Raw genomic sequence first — 16,047 nt, forward strand, 5'->3', positions numbered from 1 at the left:
AGCAGCTGGACCACAGACCAGGATGCTGCAAGACTATGGTCAGCTTTTTCTTCCGTATGTAACATAATTTTTGCAGAACTGTGTTCGATGCTGAACCTGAAATTAGTCCTAATCTGGGCACAAAATTTAATAAACTACACTATTTGGTTCGATATAACATTGCTGAATCCAAAGAGCAGAAATAAATAATGTTCACCACAAGATAACACTTAACAATTTCTCTGCTCAAAAAACATACACGTAAGGAATAAAACTTCCAGAAATCCTAAAACCACAGAACTGCTAGCGTTTTTATTTACAAATGGAAGGAGATATGTAAATGTGACAATACTCCCACATGTAAAGAAATTCTACTTACTCCATAAACAATTTTTAATAGTAGCAAGTACAGCCAGTGTTGAGGAGGCAGTGAAGTAAAGAGGAGCTACTGTGCACTCTTTTATATATATAGTGATCACTGTTGTCTCTGTAAAGTAAGAACAAGTGTAGAAAGCAGAAAGCGTCGAGGCAGTTTCAATACGTGAAAACAGAGAAGGTAAGTCTGTAGGATTCAAAACAGTATACAAAGTATTCACATGATAATCTAGCCATAGGGAAGCGCTGATTTAAAGACAAAACTTAGAAAACAGACTCCTGTGTACATACTGCTGCAGTATAATTAAACCGTTACATTGAAATATCAGGCTGTTAACACAGCATAGTAGTAATATTCAGTAAAAAAATAGGAACTGTCATTGCCTGGTGCCTAACTTCTTGGGAGTACTTTTTACCTGTAGATATCCGAAAGGCTTGAAACACAACAGTAACCATTTTTCAAAACATTGTGCTAGAGCTATTTCACTATTTATTCCGACACAGCACATTTAAAATAACACTGTTTTTCAAACCTTTCAGGTCTTTGAGTAATCACGGCAGGCCGAAGCCCCTTGCCATTTCCCTGTCCCTACTTCTTTCTCTCTCAAATTCTCTGAATCAGTAGTCTGCTCAGGTGATTTGAGGTGGATGTACATTTTCCCAACATTCATCGAGCACAGGTTCATAACAGTTCCCATGCCAGAACTTCTCTTTGTAGGCAGACAGTCACAGCATTTGTCTCTGTAGCAAGCAGCATCTCCCATGAGTTTATAACTGACCCAATAACCACACTATAGCTGGAAGTAGATGAACGGCCTTACAGCTGCACAGCATAGTGGCAGGTAAACAAAAAAGTAGTAAAAAGCACACTTACAGTGAAGATTTTACATGTTTCAATTACCGAGATGAAAAAAAGCACTAAATTACCTGTGGAGATGAGGGACTAAAACTCACGTTGATGACAGATTCTCTGTGTCCCCCCAGTTTATGTAAAAAAGTGCTTGAACGCATTTCATATATGTAAGCCTAAAAAACAATGAGATTATATTTTCACTTAAAGGAAATTTATCACATTCTAGAAGCACTAAATTATAGTATAGGAAGACTAAAGATTCAGCCTACAGCTAAGCTAGAAAATTTTCATATTAGCTAAACAGATATAAAAGTCATCAACATCTTAGGGTTGATTTGTACAATTTGGGACAATTTAGCAAATGAAAAAAATGATTTAGAACAAGGAATGCTATCTTTTCCCCTTAAATAATTAAACACTAGGTATATTTCAAGTAGGCAGGTAAAAAATGACCCTTTTAAAAAATATTTTTAAGGGTGTTCAGAATTTAAACTCTTTCTTTAAAGTAAAAATATGTAGAATCTAAAACTTTGATTTCTAAATTGGAAAACTCTTCTGTTTGTCGCTACATTAAATAAAATTTTTCTGTTTCTGTGTAGGTCTTTGCAGTTTTTAATTGAACAGCATAGAATTCAATAACAAATCAATAGTTTTATGAATGATGCAGGTGTCATCGATCAGAAAAAGCATACTGTCTGCCTTTGCTTCTCAAAGGAAATAGAGGAAAGTGCTTTCGAAGGAGTAAATTAAATTTAGTAGCAAAATAATTATATTCTCATTGATACAGCCTCAAACAATGAAAAAGTGCCAGTGCAAATCTGCATCAACAAACCAAAATTCAGTGAAAGTCATAGACGTACTGATACTATGAAAACAGCTGCATTGTGATATTAAATTAGCATTCTCTTACATAAACAAAACAGAAAATATCTTAAAATAAATCCTGTAGTATAGGTCCTCTGCATAAGAAACACTTGTGAAAGTCACTTGCAGGTACATAGGATTGTTTTAGACTATGCCTTATCTAGTAAAAATCACAATTATTTGCAGGATACCATCAGATAATATGCATGCACAAGGCATATCAAAAAAGACACATAAAATATGTAGAAAATATGCACTTATTCAATACATTATAAATAAAATGTCTATCTCAAAAGAATAAATTGTAAAGCATGCAAAAAATAGTCAAAGAAAGACAATAATCCAAACTTTACACTTTGAATAAAAAATTAAAACGTTCCATTGTCTTCACTAATTCTCTGCAGGTAAGACTCTGCACACGGATTTCAGAGCACAGCCTAACATAAACCTAACCAAACTGTGCATAGATACTGTTACAATACTGTCTGGGACCTGTCTTAAATTTTTTGTTGATAGTCCCCCAAAATGAGTTTAATCATTCAGACCCAAGGTAGCTGAGCTTCCCCTAGCAGACGGCAAACTGCTACAAGGTATGCGTCCCAAAAGCTTGTGGACTCAACTGACAGTCTCCCCAACTTATGGAAAGATTCGTGGACCACTGCAGGTCCTGAAAAACACTTCATGCCTCACTTGGAAAACAAATCTTATCAACCAGCACAAAAGATTCTCTAGTCCAAACCAGCACTGAAGAAATACCGGATAGTCCTCAGTGTCAAATATTCCATTCATGACCTTATTCACTGAGAGACAAACCAAGAGGCCAACTGTGAATCTACTCAACTGCATCCAGTTTCTATACCTCATATATTCTGGACTCGGTCCAGGATATGGAATTAAAACCATCTACTGGCATAAATGAAGTATCAAAAAAAAAGAGACAGAAACATAGGAATCCATTTTTAACCTCTGGATCTTTTGTAGCATTCCACAGAGATACTGCCATACTAACTGGGAAAGCAGCAGAGTCCCCAGTAATGTGTTAAAATCATTGCATCCTTCCTAAAAGGATACAGCAAATGCTTGTTAACTGGAAATTCTGTCTTAAAAAGTAAGACCCTCCTCCCTACTTTTTAAACATCTCAGGAAACTGGTCATAATAATGAGTATTTGATTGCTAGTCATATAAAAGCAGCTTTTTTTTGTTTGTTTAAAACATGTGGCCATCCCACAGCTGCTGTGACTTCTACCACTTGGGACATGATTGGTTCACAAGGGAACAAATAGGTAAGGGGAACCCAAGCAAGGTAAAAGTGATATAATGACATGAAGGAAAGCATTCTGATGTGTCTGCAGACAGAAAATTATTTTCTCTGATGGGAAGTACAAGACCGTGTATTAGTAAATTTGGTCTGTACACAGGACTACTCAAGTTCTTGCTGTTTCCATACAGAAATGCTGCAATTGCTGTTTGTAAATACTTCCAATTAGACATAAGATTCCTCTTCACTGATATAAAAATATTAAGAGGTGGTGTCGATTATTTACTTCACATCCTTGCAATATTGCCAAGTAATTAGGTTTAAACAGAGAAGGTTTCAGAGTTCGAACATAATGGTACCCTTCAAAATTTCTCTTATTGTATAGGGCTGCATCCATCCATTCTCCTACTTCCCTACTGGCTTTCCTTTCTTCACTCTGATGATACCATACTGAGGCTCAACTGGTATCAAAATTATCAGATGCTGACATCTATGTGTTATCTCAGTACTTGTAACATCGTGCTCTCTTCTTCATAGCCAAGCTTGTTCACACTGTCCATCACCTGACCCTCCTGTCCATATTCCCCATGGACTTCATTGCAAAACCAAGAGCTAGCAATGACTTTTTTACTCCAGCAAGGACGAGGTGTGGAGACCTCAGTCCGGTTGTACTTCACCACCACCATAGTGCCAGAGCAAACAAGGTGGCCATGCTCCATAGTTGATGGAAATCTACAAGTCTCAAGAAAACGAGAGATGAGATGCTGTAGAAGTCCATAATCCAGGGAGACTCCAGAAAGGAAAGGAGTACGCTGAGTGAGAGGAGAGCAAGAAGCATTACAAGCTGCGCTGCAGTCTCCCAAACAGGATGCTCCTCTGCATCTAATTAACGAAAAAAAGAGTATTCATGAAAACAGGGAGAAATCATTCTTACTGAACAGCTCCCCAAAATCCTGTGGACCTCATGTCAAAATGGTTCAACAGAACCACAATACTCAGCGACGCTATGACACTTTTTTAAGTGATTCAGATCCTGTTCCTCATAGCTATTGTACACATGTCCATCCCCCTTGGAAACGTGAGAACAACTAAAACAGGACAAATACGTCATGTTTCTTAACACACTACAGAACGTTGTTAGAACTTGTTAGAACCTAAACAGAAAATCACCTAATGAGGAAAATACTGGAAAGAATAAAATCAACTCTAGAATTCAGGTGTTTGGTACACAGCAAAAGTCCTCTGGACTCCGCACAACTGACACATGAGGAGCTAGTAAAATAGAGTTACAAAACTCCTACTGCAAGCAATTATGACCCTTCTCAAGCTAATTACTCTGCAAGTTTTTGGAATGGCTGCATCAGTTCTTCAGCACAAGACCAGTCTTTGGCAGAGAGGTGTAGGCAGCAGACAGCACTATGCTTTCTGTCACTCACCATCTTTTCTCTTTCTGGTCCTAAATTGCCTTACTGTCACTTATCTTTTCCTCTGCCAGCCTACTCTCCTCCCTCCCCTTCACGTATGTAGGTGCAAAGAAGAGGCAAAGTCGAGTGCAGCAAGAGTCAAGAGCACAAAATGCTCCAAATCACAGTTCTACCATGCCTTCCAACAGTTTCTCAGCCAGGAAGACACATGGCTCCCTGTTTTAACCAAGAGAACATATCACAGGGAGTCATGGTTAGTGAAGCCGAACATTTTCCATCATAATCTAGTGGCTTACAGAACTTTGCCAAACTCATCCAATAAAAATTAATTTTCCATTCCAGGTTCTCAGTTTAATTTGCGGAGAAGCACATTAATTTTTGGCTTAATCTCAATGGCCCCATTCCTCTCTGTAAAATAGATGTGATAATATTTCACTGTTATTTTGAAGATAAATCCAATGTTTTGAAACCCAGGTATTCTAGTAATTTATGCTCTTCCACACAGTTCCTAAATCAACCGTTTGGCTTGTACCTTTCTTTCAAAAAAAGCTATGAGCCTGTTGTGCAGTTTCAGTAGAATCTAGCAAGTGCATATCTGGTTGTCTAAAAAGAGATGTTAGCTAACCACACCTCCCAACCTAAAAAGCATGCAAACACTTACCTCCCGCCTTGCAAGAAATGATTCTAAGCCCTGAGCTAGAGGTTAGGCTGGGATGCAGCCTGCTTCTGCATCGTTACATTGTGTAACAAGATTCACTGGGCAAGAGAAAAATATTGACAAGCAAGTATGGATAGAAGCCCGCCTGTAGCTACCACCAAAGCATTCATCAGCAATGGGACGACCTTTCCTCTCATCTTTACTACTGAGACTACTTTTATATTGAACAGCTGCTAGACAAAACACACAGAACGTGGCTGGGAACACAACATTCCCACTCTACTTTACTCCTACAACTCTATCCTAACAGAATTAGTGTTAAGCTTCTTTCTGATGCTGTATTTCTAGCCTTATAAATGGTAAATATTTAGGTGTGGTGGTTCAGCTTCAACAGAACTAGTGGCAGAGTCCCTGACTACATGCCAGAATAGTTTATTATGTGGTGGCTGCTATCATCTTCTCTTCCAATAACTGTGCTTTTAAGGAAAGTAATAGAAAATATTTTAAATCAGAGTAATTTGGACATGTAAGACAATAAAATGTGATTAAAAGAAAAACATCACCATAAAAAATTGTATAAAACCAGCTCCTGTTTAAGTAACTCTAGTCATGGACATTTAAGCTAGCCAGTAACAGTCTTGATTCCGAGAATAAAAGTTAACTTGGTGCAAGATTGAAAATAAACTTTTCAGTAAATTTATTTTTAACTTCAACGGCAAAAAAAAAAATCAAAAAACCAACACCCAGTCCAAAGGAAATTGTATTTTAACAGAAATGACATTCAGGTATTCATAAGAAATGGAATAACTCCAGTATCAACATTCTCCTACTATAGTCTGCCACCATTCAAGTTTTACTTCATTTCTGATGTCATTCAAACTGTTTTTCTATTCTATACTTACTAGATTTTTTTAGCATATTCTTCTCCTTAGAAAAAAAAAATAGTAAGTGAATTACAAATGATACCATAGCACTAGCCACATAAGAAAAAAAAAAGTTGAAAATATGAGTTCAATGTCAGAGGAAGAACAGATTTTCAAGCAAACTAAATGTAATAAAAAAGAAAGCAAAACAGTCTAGGAAGTCCTCAGCAATACCCAAAATGCATATGTGTATATAATCTGTTATAGATTTTAGCCAAAGTCAATCCCTTTTTTTTATATTAAGACCAATTTCTTGTAATAAAAATACTGATTCAGCAGATATTGGTATTTCCTTTCCATTTCTACCCAAGGGTCAGCCAAAAGTAAAAATCATTTACCTGTACCAATGGCTTCCAAACAAGTTTCCTGCACCCATAACCACATACTTACTTGTGTTTCCTTTCACTTGAAGTCTGAAGAAAATTTGGAGTGGTCTTTTTTCATTAACCCACTGTACGAGAGTGTATTTAGCACCTCGCATGTATGTACAAGCCTGTGCTTTCTGCTTTAAATTTGTAGCAAGAGACAGAGAAGAAGGGTGAAGGTTCCTCCTTGAGGGGAAGAAATAGTATCCAAATGGAAAACTACTTAATTCTGCTGCACTGCTAGAGAGAGTGTGCTAAATAAATCGACTCTTTACCTGCAGAGTTTCACTACGAATTCTTTCCTCTGTTTTCTTACACTCTGCCTTCAAAGCAAACTTGTCCCCATCTGTTGCCACTGCTGCCTAGTCCACGGCCATACGCATTTCAGTCGAACTACTCACACTCTACTCTCTCCTGGGAAGGGAAAGGGGGAGAAGCAAATCAGAAAGAGAAACACTGAAACCATAACAGAAAAACTATCCATGTTATCAGCTCTTGCACATGGACCAGAAAAGCAACACCGTTTTCAAGGAAAGCCCTTTGTAACTCCTGTGGGTTTAAACTGGAGCACGTTCTACAAACAGATCACAGAAAAAAAAGAAAAAAAAAGGAAAAAAAAAAGAAAAAAAAAAGACACTGGTATCTAAGATACCTAATTTGACCTTACACAAACAGATTTTTTTTTCTTCAGAAGTTTTGCATAGATTGGCCAAAGTAATCCTTTTCCTGCAACTTTTTTTTCTAATATTTCAAATGAGCTACAGGAGGTGGAAGTGTTAAAGCCTCTTGATAGAAAAATAACAAAATAATCTTACTTACACTTTTATGCAAAACATCTGGATTTATTCCTAAGGCATTAGTCTCCATTTACCTCCACTAGTGCCACCAAACCTGATGCACACTGCCACACTACACAATATAATTGTTTGGCTTGCACTCCACCATCCCCTGTTCACACTGGGATACATCTCTCACTGACCCATGTATTTTTCCTCAATTTCAAACTGGAAAAGCACCTGAACTACTTCTACAGAAATGAAAAACAACAATCAGCCTGAAGCAGACACCCAGTATGGAAAGTTTCAGCCCAAAACGTTCTCAATTACAGGCAACTGAAAACAGAATTATAGTGGAAAGTGTTAGACTACCTGAACTACAGGCATCAGTGCCAAATCCAGCCGTAGTAAAACAGATTTCACAAGTATCGTAAGCGCTGATCAACCCTCTTCGGTCCTGGGTTATCTTATACACTCGCCACTTGGTAGCGTGGGAAGTTGATTCCAGCCTGTCACCAAATCGTGGAGTCCCTTCCCCAGTGTCGCTGGCAGCCACAGGAAATTTCTCGCTACAGCAAGATCCCAGCTTCCATCTCAGTTCCTTCGATGGAACTACAAAAGGAGCAACAGTGAAAATGAACAGTGCTCTTTATTATTAAAACAGTTAATATTATCAAGATCAGTCCTCTTTTGAGATGTGGGGTATGCTTTTCAAATGTATCAGTGTGCTGGCAGTTACAGCTAGCACAGTCTGAATTTTCCCCACATAAACAGATCTAAACCACATCTCAGACTTACCTCTGTAAGCCACACTTCTTAGAAGCTTCCAGTTTATATTTTTCCTGATTTTAGTTTATATTTAATTAGGCAATTTCAAAGCCCCATGCATATGATTGGCTTTATTCGCCTGCCTCTGGAATTTATGTAGCACCACACACTGCTGTGTTTAGGTTGCTTTTGCTTTTATAACTTAGGTTTCGCAGAGTGCAGAATTATTACTTTAAGATTTTGTCCTAAGAAAATTTACCTCACCTCTCTTTACAAAGCAGCATGGCTGGATCACACCCACTCTGGAAAGAAATGGCTCTTTTCTGACTGCTGCTAAGACTCTGCTGTATCAGCTGTACCAATAATCGCGTTCCCTGCTTGCGTGCTGGTGTTGGCTGCTTGGCAGAAATGCTGCAAGGTTCAGATGATGCAGAGGATCTTCATTGAGATGTTTCGGCATGTCAGGGAATTATCTTTACAAAGGATCCTCCCATCTTAATAAATCTGCAAGCACAACGCAATCAACTAGTAGGATTATAGGCATATATACCAACGATACCCAAAATTCAGCTGCTGTCAGAGCAGTTGTAGACTGAAGGACATGCACATAGAAAACACCGGCTCTGTGGGCGTAATCTGTACATGTCCACTTGAAGCACCTCACTGCTGCACGCATTCAAAAACACACCTTGGGTATTCATATCTGCTGCGACATCCTGTTTTGCCTACAGTTGAATACGGCATAATTTTCCATAAAACTATTTTTCTTTAGCAAAAAGGCTAATTTCTCTTGCTTCCACTCAGCTCTCCGAAGTATTACCAAACTTTGAGGTTAACCCAGTAACACATTTCAGCCTCCTAAACATCAGTTTGACAGGCCACTAGAAAAAAGGAGTTCTGTAGTAGCTAAACATGAACGTGTCAATAGCCAGCAGAACATCCTCCGCTGCTCTCCACTGCCGGTCTGGTTTTACGGTGGCCAGGTCTGAGGTGTAGAGGCGTAGATAAAGCAATAGTCTGAACTGACCAAGAAGCAAACAAGAGCAGAAATTGTTCTTATGCTCACATAATTCCATGGTTCATAAAATAATCTACCAAGGCGAAGACTTTCAATAACCTTCAAAGATACCAAAAAAGACAGCCAAGTAACATCACACTGTAAAGTCATGAGTGTATTAATAGGAAAGCAATGTTTATCTCTTCCCTCCTAGGATAATAGGCCTAAAAGCTAACGACAGTAAGAAAGAATCCAAAAAACTGAGGTTCAAGAGTAACACCAAGCTGTGTTCGTCTTTGGAAAGGGATAGATTTTCTCCAGCAACAGCTGGCAGAGAGGCAGTCGCAGTCTCCGTCATTCATTCTCTGCCATGGATTTGCTTCTGCCAAGTAATGTCAGTCCTAGTTTTTCCACAGCAAACATTACTAATGTTATTTACTCCAGATGTTTTCTCTTAAAGCCTATCTTAGTTAAACAATATGAACATATAAAAGAAAACTTGAGCAATATGTAAGTGGGATACCTATGGCACTGAAAACCAAAATAACCTAGATAGTCCCTACCACTGCTCCATATAGTACATTCTGTTCTGCAAGCCCGCTGGTACGAAGTGTAGACCAAGACAACAATACTAGACATCTCCACTACCAGACATTTCTAAAAGTAATTTTCCAGTAAAGAAAATATCCTCCTATTTTTCCAAACCCAGCATTAAAGCAAACACTACAGCATACTCTACTGTATCAAAGATATCTAATTTGAACATCAGTGATACCTACAAGAGAGAATGAACTAAACATTCAGAACTACTGGCAAGTCCCATCTTCTCCATTTACATGCATCCATACCAGTATACCTTTGTCAGCCTCCTGCCTCTTCCCTCATCTGTAGTCTTTTATCTTCCATTCATTAATTAGCACCTAAAATGTTCTAGTGAAATTGTGCTCTCAAAGGGAGAACAAACAACCACATAATTTTATCATTCACGTTTTAGGGTTCTTGAAGTCTTTTTCTCCTTGCTATCTAAATCATTATATGCAATTCTGAACCTAACCAGGTGCAGTTTTTAAGCTCATCACACCACAGACAAACAAGGGTGGAAGTGTCTCATATAAATAAGATCAGAGTAACTGACCACAGTGGTAACAATTTGAGATAGACCTCATCTAAATTATTCTTTTAAAGAGGAAAGGAAAGAAGAAAGTTACCATTGCTAATCCCCATTTTATAAATCAGAACTCAGCCATAGAAAGACCAATGTGAATACTATATTTACAGGAGTCAAGAAATGGATCATAAACTCCTATGGCAATGATTACATTAGGAAGTGGTGCGGTGCAAAAGGAGCAGATGTATAGAACAAAACGGTGCTGGCAACCCAACCTCCAAACGTATTCTGATGCTTTACTCTGGGCTATCTCATCTCTGATTCTGTGGGCTGAACACCGTTAGCACACAGAGAGCATTCACTTTGCTCCAGGAGTTGCTTTTCCACTTCAGCCTCCCCTGAAAGGAATCGATCTGTGTGATCCAAGATGACTCTGTAGTACAAACCAAAGCACAGTAAATGGGGAGGACAGGGAGACACGCTTCAAGGAGGGGTGTGCACCCTGCTTATCCAAAGTAAAATGTAGGTGTTCACTCTGCACCAGTGTATGGCAATTCATACACTACAGAAAATATGGGGAAAAACTTTAAAAATTTAAACTACTTCAAATTACAGAGCTCCTCTCACTATGGCTTCTCAAAGCCAAAATACATGTGGCCAAGTAAAATAGATGACAAGTTTAACAGATAGGAACACTGCATTTTGAATGCAATTATGAGTTACAAAATCAGAAATAATCTTTTTAAAGTTACCCATCATGACAGGCATGGATAGATAAAAATAAAACTAAGAGTTCTGTTGTTTAATATGTATTTTTCTCGTCCTTTTCAAAGAAGTTGTTAGTCTAACCCATAAGGAAAGTCATAAAGACATTATGTAATTTGGACAGCGAATTTTACAACTAAGTAAATATCTGGCAGCAAAACATTAAAGTATATTTCTCAGTAGGACTGACATTCTATTTGGAATATCAGCTTCTGTAACTATTGAAAACTAAGGCGTCAGCTATAAGTAAATTTCACAGTTTGTGTCATGCCAGCTGATGCAGAATCTTGTATCTGAAAACAACTGAGTCTGCAAGTACCATCAGGTCCAAGTTTGCGTCCAGCCACCGCTCACAGGTTTGCAGAATTCTTTGGATGTGCCCCCTGACCAGTATGTTTCCAGCATCACTTACATAATGGGAATTGACTTTAAAATCAGTTTTGCACAAATGATAATGATCAGGGATTAACAAGTGGTTAGTACACTGGTGTTATGCACAAGCATCAAATTGTCTTGTCCTGTCTCCTGTTATCCCTTTCAGCGTTGATGCCCTCCAGAGAAGAAGCAACAATCTTCCTACTCTCTCTAGCTTTGGTGCCTTCACAGTTGGAAGGCATAAATTTAAACCTGGATTTAGAATGTGTTTCAAAGACAATCTTGTAGGCAAGATTCTATACTTTGATGAAAAGTGTAAATAAATGGAAGAGAACTTCATCCTTTACCCATGTCTTTTTGTTATTGAAGTAGCAACCCACTATGCTGAAAAACTTCTGGGTTTGCAGCATGAGTCAGTCAGTGTGAACTGTGAGCCCAGGCCTGGAGATTTGACATGGACACAGATTTTTCTGTCAGCAAGTTCCATTTCAGCACCAGGGTCAAAAAGTGAGGCTTAAAGTCTACAGTTCAAAGAGAAGTAGCAAGAATCAATGCAAAAACAATTAAAGAGCCAAATCTTTATTTCTGCATTCCTTACTTCATTTCTGGAAACTTGGAATTTATTCACAGAGCCCTAAGGTCTCCAATGACAAGAATGAAGAACCTAATTAGACATGAAGTAAAACAGCTAACTAGAATTACATGGAGCAGAGAAGATGAAGATTAGCTATTTTTATTTTTAAAAGTAGCATTTCACACTCTCCAGATTTGGTCAACAAAAGTTTAGGTAAATATTTTTATACAGAGCCCAGGAGAATGGAAACCTGAAACTAATTACAGCATTTGTCCATCTTCCTTTATACTACTGTCTCATACTCAGAAACCTCAAACTGTCCACTTGTAAAATGGTTAGAAATTAAAATATTACATGTGTTCAGTTAAGACAGAGTCAATCCAAGCCACTTGTAACCTCAGGCTATTTAAGACAAAAAGAAGACCTGATATTAGAAATGCTAACTTCCTGCGTTTTCTAATCACAATGAGTTACGGAAAGGATAATCCCAGTTCAAAACCAGCATACTGTGGGTACTTGCTTTGATTAGACCATCCAGTGCTACACAGGTCTTGACTAAGTTTTTCTTCAAGAAGCTGGAGTAATCTAATCAGGTAGGGGAACACTTGCAACCCGTGATTTACAGTATGTACATATCTCATGCTAACACGCACAAAAGCAGTTCAAATAAAAACAAGTGGCTGCTTCAGCCGCACAGAAGCTATACCAAGTTGTTCTCGTATAAAACAGGTTCTATACTTTGTAAGCAGAGAAAAAGGCAGACAGAATTTTCATCTCTCAGTTTACAACAACATATTTTGGTTTCTGATTCTATGCCCTGTAGGAATATGGTTTTGATTTTGCTATTAATTAATGCAGCCAACATATTCCTTTCTGTCACACACGTCAGATATTGTGAAATATAAAAGAGAGTTTAAGATTAATGACTCTCAATTACATTCCAATTCTGCCTCTTTTGGCATGAAAATCAATCAGATCTGTTAACCACAGGGTGCAAGCATTGCACTTGACAAATTAAACTCCAAGATGATTGAAGATGCAGTTACTGGTCAGTGGAAAGTTACATAACTTATTTGCAGAATGCATTATTTCAAGATAACACTTCGTATCTGCACTGCTGAATTTTTATACAGCTTTTTTAATTCCAGTGGACATTCACTCAGTAGAATACGATCTGCAAAAAATATGTGACTTCTTGATACTCTCAAAACTGTTCCAGTTGCACATCAGTCCATCTGTCAGGATAATATTAGTTTAACAATATTAATGGACTATCCAGTACCATGTTCAATTTTCTTTTTCAAAAGGAAACACAAAAGTATATCCAGTCTCAGCAGTTCAAAGAGAAGCCTCCTAAAAATGCCCCAAAACTGTATTTTGTCCTAACAGTACAGTTGTAGCAAGAGTCCAAAACTGGACTGAATTTTCCTGAGGGGACAACAACCAGGACAATGAAAGTTCTCCACAGACATACGATGCAAATTATGCAAAATTCCAACCCAGGAGCCACGCTAGGCAGCATTGGCTGGCGCTGCGCCCATCAGGGACCACATGCCAACCAGAGCAGGCCACAGTCCAGCTATTCGGCTTACTACGACAAGAAACCACGCCCCAATAATTCAGAGTTTGGGGCAAAATCATGCTCTATGCCTTTATTTTCTTGCATCAGCAGTAATTCCAAACAATAGCCGCAATGCAAAAGAGAAGACAAAAGGTCTTGTGACTGCGCCTCTATTTATGCTATTCAAAATCAACCTTAATTAGTGATCTCGACTAAATATATCACATACGTCATGAGCTGAGATCAATATTAGATGCATTTTGTTTCACAAAGCAAAAAGCATTTCTTTTGTATTGCAAACTACATTTTGAAATGTAAATTACCAGAAACTTAAAAAAAATATCTTTTATCGTGGAAATGTCAAGAACACATTAGCTATTGCTAAACCTCCAGCAATCTGCCAATAAAATCTCTGACCTTCACACATGATTGGAGCCAGTATTTCAAAACTAGCCACAACAGTAAGCTCCTTTTGTTCTGAATTTGAAGTTGACCAGAAACCCTGTGTCATAGTCCTGATGAGTCACCTAGAAAGACCTAGAAGAAAAGTTACACAGCTTTCCTACCCAGCTGTTTTCAAAGGCTGTGTTTACAACGAACCCAACCCCAGCCCAGTTTCAAGGGCCCTGTCTGCAAGCTGGCAATCATCCGTCTCTGAGCAAACACCAAGAAAAACATCATGCCAGCAACTCAGGACCTACAGAAATAAAATTAGGTGCATACTCAAAAAGGTAGCGATACCCTTTTGCTCAGGACTCTTTGCTAAGTGTAGAAATATAAATACAGCTGACACCGCATGAGAATAGAACCTGTCTGCGGAGGAAACACACACGAAGTTACACCAGGAATTATGAAAAGTTCTAATTGCAGTTGAGTGACTTTTCATTTTCTGTTCAGCTGACTGGTTCATAAGAAACCAGTAATGAAAGATGCGTCACCTTGCGTTTGGGAGCTGAAGTAGTTTCCAGTGGTTAGATATGTACACGCTACGTGAAGCTGGGCTATAGGGGATACCATTCTTCTTGTCTTCGATGGCACGTGGCATCTCAGAGTCGAGCATTATGAAAACCTTTAGAAACAAGCTTTTAACAATTGCTTTGAGCATTAAGATTTTGTTGATCAAAGGTTTTTCAGGCAAAATGAAGAACATGCAGATCAGGAATCATATGTAACCTCTACATATAAATGGAGTATAAAGTAGTATAACAGACCTCGTTTTGCACATTAAGCTGAATCCTAGAAACATGCATAAAAAGACTACTCTGTATATAGTGTGAGTAGCTCCTATCATTTAGGATGAAAATAAGAAAAAACATTACTTACATATCTGTCATCTGATCTGCTGGCTGTAAACCGTTCACAAGGAGAAACTGCAATTCCACACTGATAGCAGCGACTAGCGTGCCCTTCCAAGCGACGTTCACATCTTCAGAGAAATGTCAGTCTTAATCACACCAACTAAAAACTAGCTCTTTTACTGCCATTTCCATGAAATCCTGCCAATACTCAGACTGATACTCATCTGTATCAGTCTACAAATTCACTAAGGCAAATCCACACATGAAGCTATAGATATCTCTGCATCAAAGTTTTGACAAAATTGAAAGACTTTAAAGGATATTAATGACTAAAAACAAAAAGAACAAACAAAACTACCCCAGGACGATGCCCAAAACCACGCTTTGGCCTTGTTTAGTTTACAAAGATAGAAACATCATTAGTATTTAGAAATAAGGAGCTGTGATGCCTACCATTAAGCTACCCCTAGTCAGCCACCTCAGCAGGGAAAGCCAAACTCCCCTGCATTAAGGGGAAGGTGTTGTGGTCTCCAGTCTGCTCTGTGAAGCTTTAGAAATTGCCCTCAAGTAATGTATATAAAATGAATATCCAGTATGTGGAATCATAACATAAATAATTGTTGCTTGACTTTCTTACACCCAAATCTGGATATTTAATCTGCGTTGCTCTATTTACATTCCTACTCCACGCATTAATTTATTATATCTTGTGAACTCAAGAAAGGCAATATCCATATGACATGCCAAACCGATAAATCTAGCTATCTACCCTACAACTGTAGAGCTTCTTACCTATCAGTGTTAATTCAGCCTAAAAGAAAGGAACGCATTTAATCTAAGGCAAGGAATGAGTTTCCTACTTATTATGTTTATCTTGAAAGGTAGAGTTGCGGAGTAATTTTTTGATAGCTGAGCATGCTTGGCCCATTTTAAAAAAACAATTTTTTTAATGAGATGAAGATTAATATCCACTTCAATAAAATCCATGGTTGTAAGGAAATGTGATAGCTTGTAGTCACTAAAAAACTAAGGAAAAAAGTAGTATTTAGAGTTGCTTCAATGTTTAAAGACATTTTAATACAAGTTTCAACCCCATTCAGAATTATCATTTACATATGTATACTT

The 16,047-nt window shown here is 38.1% G+C and overlaps 1 protein-coding gene across 1 annotated transcript in view; it reads right to left on the reverse strand.

The window, feature by feature from the left end:
- WDR27 (WD repeat domain 27) overlaps nucleotides 1-16,047 on the reverse strand; it is a 58,743-nt gene that overhangs the window by 13,236 nt on the left and 29,460 nt on the right. The window contains 2 exon segments of the mRNA XM_075445411.1: nucleotides 1,282-1,380; nucleotides 14,948-15,050. Coding sequence (XP_075301526.1) covers nucleotides 1,282-1,380; nucleotides 14,948-15,050 — 202 coding nt within the window.

The sequence above is a fragment of the Opisthocomus hoazin genome, chromosome 2, assembly GCF_030867145.1.
Source record: "Opisthocomus hoazin isolate bOpiHoa1 chromosome 2, bOpiHoa1.hap1, whole genome shotgun sequence".
NCBI classification, from domain to species: domain Eukaryota; kingdom Metazoa; phylum Chordata; class Aves; order Opisthocomiformes; family Opisthocomidae; genus Opisthocomus; species Opisthocomus hoazin.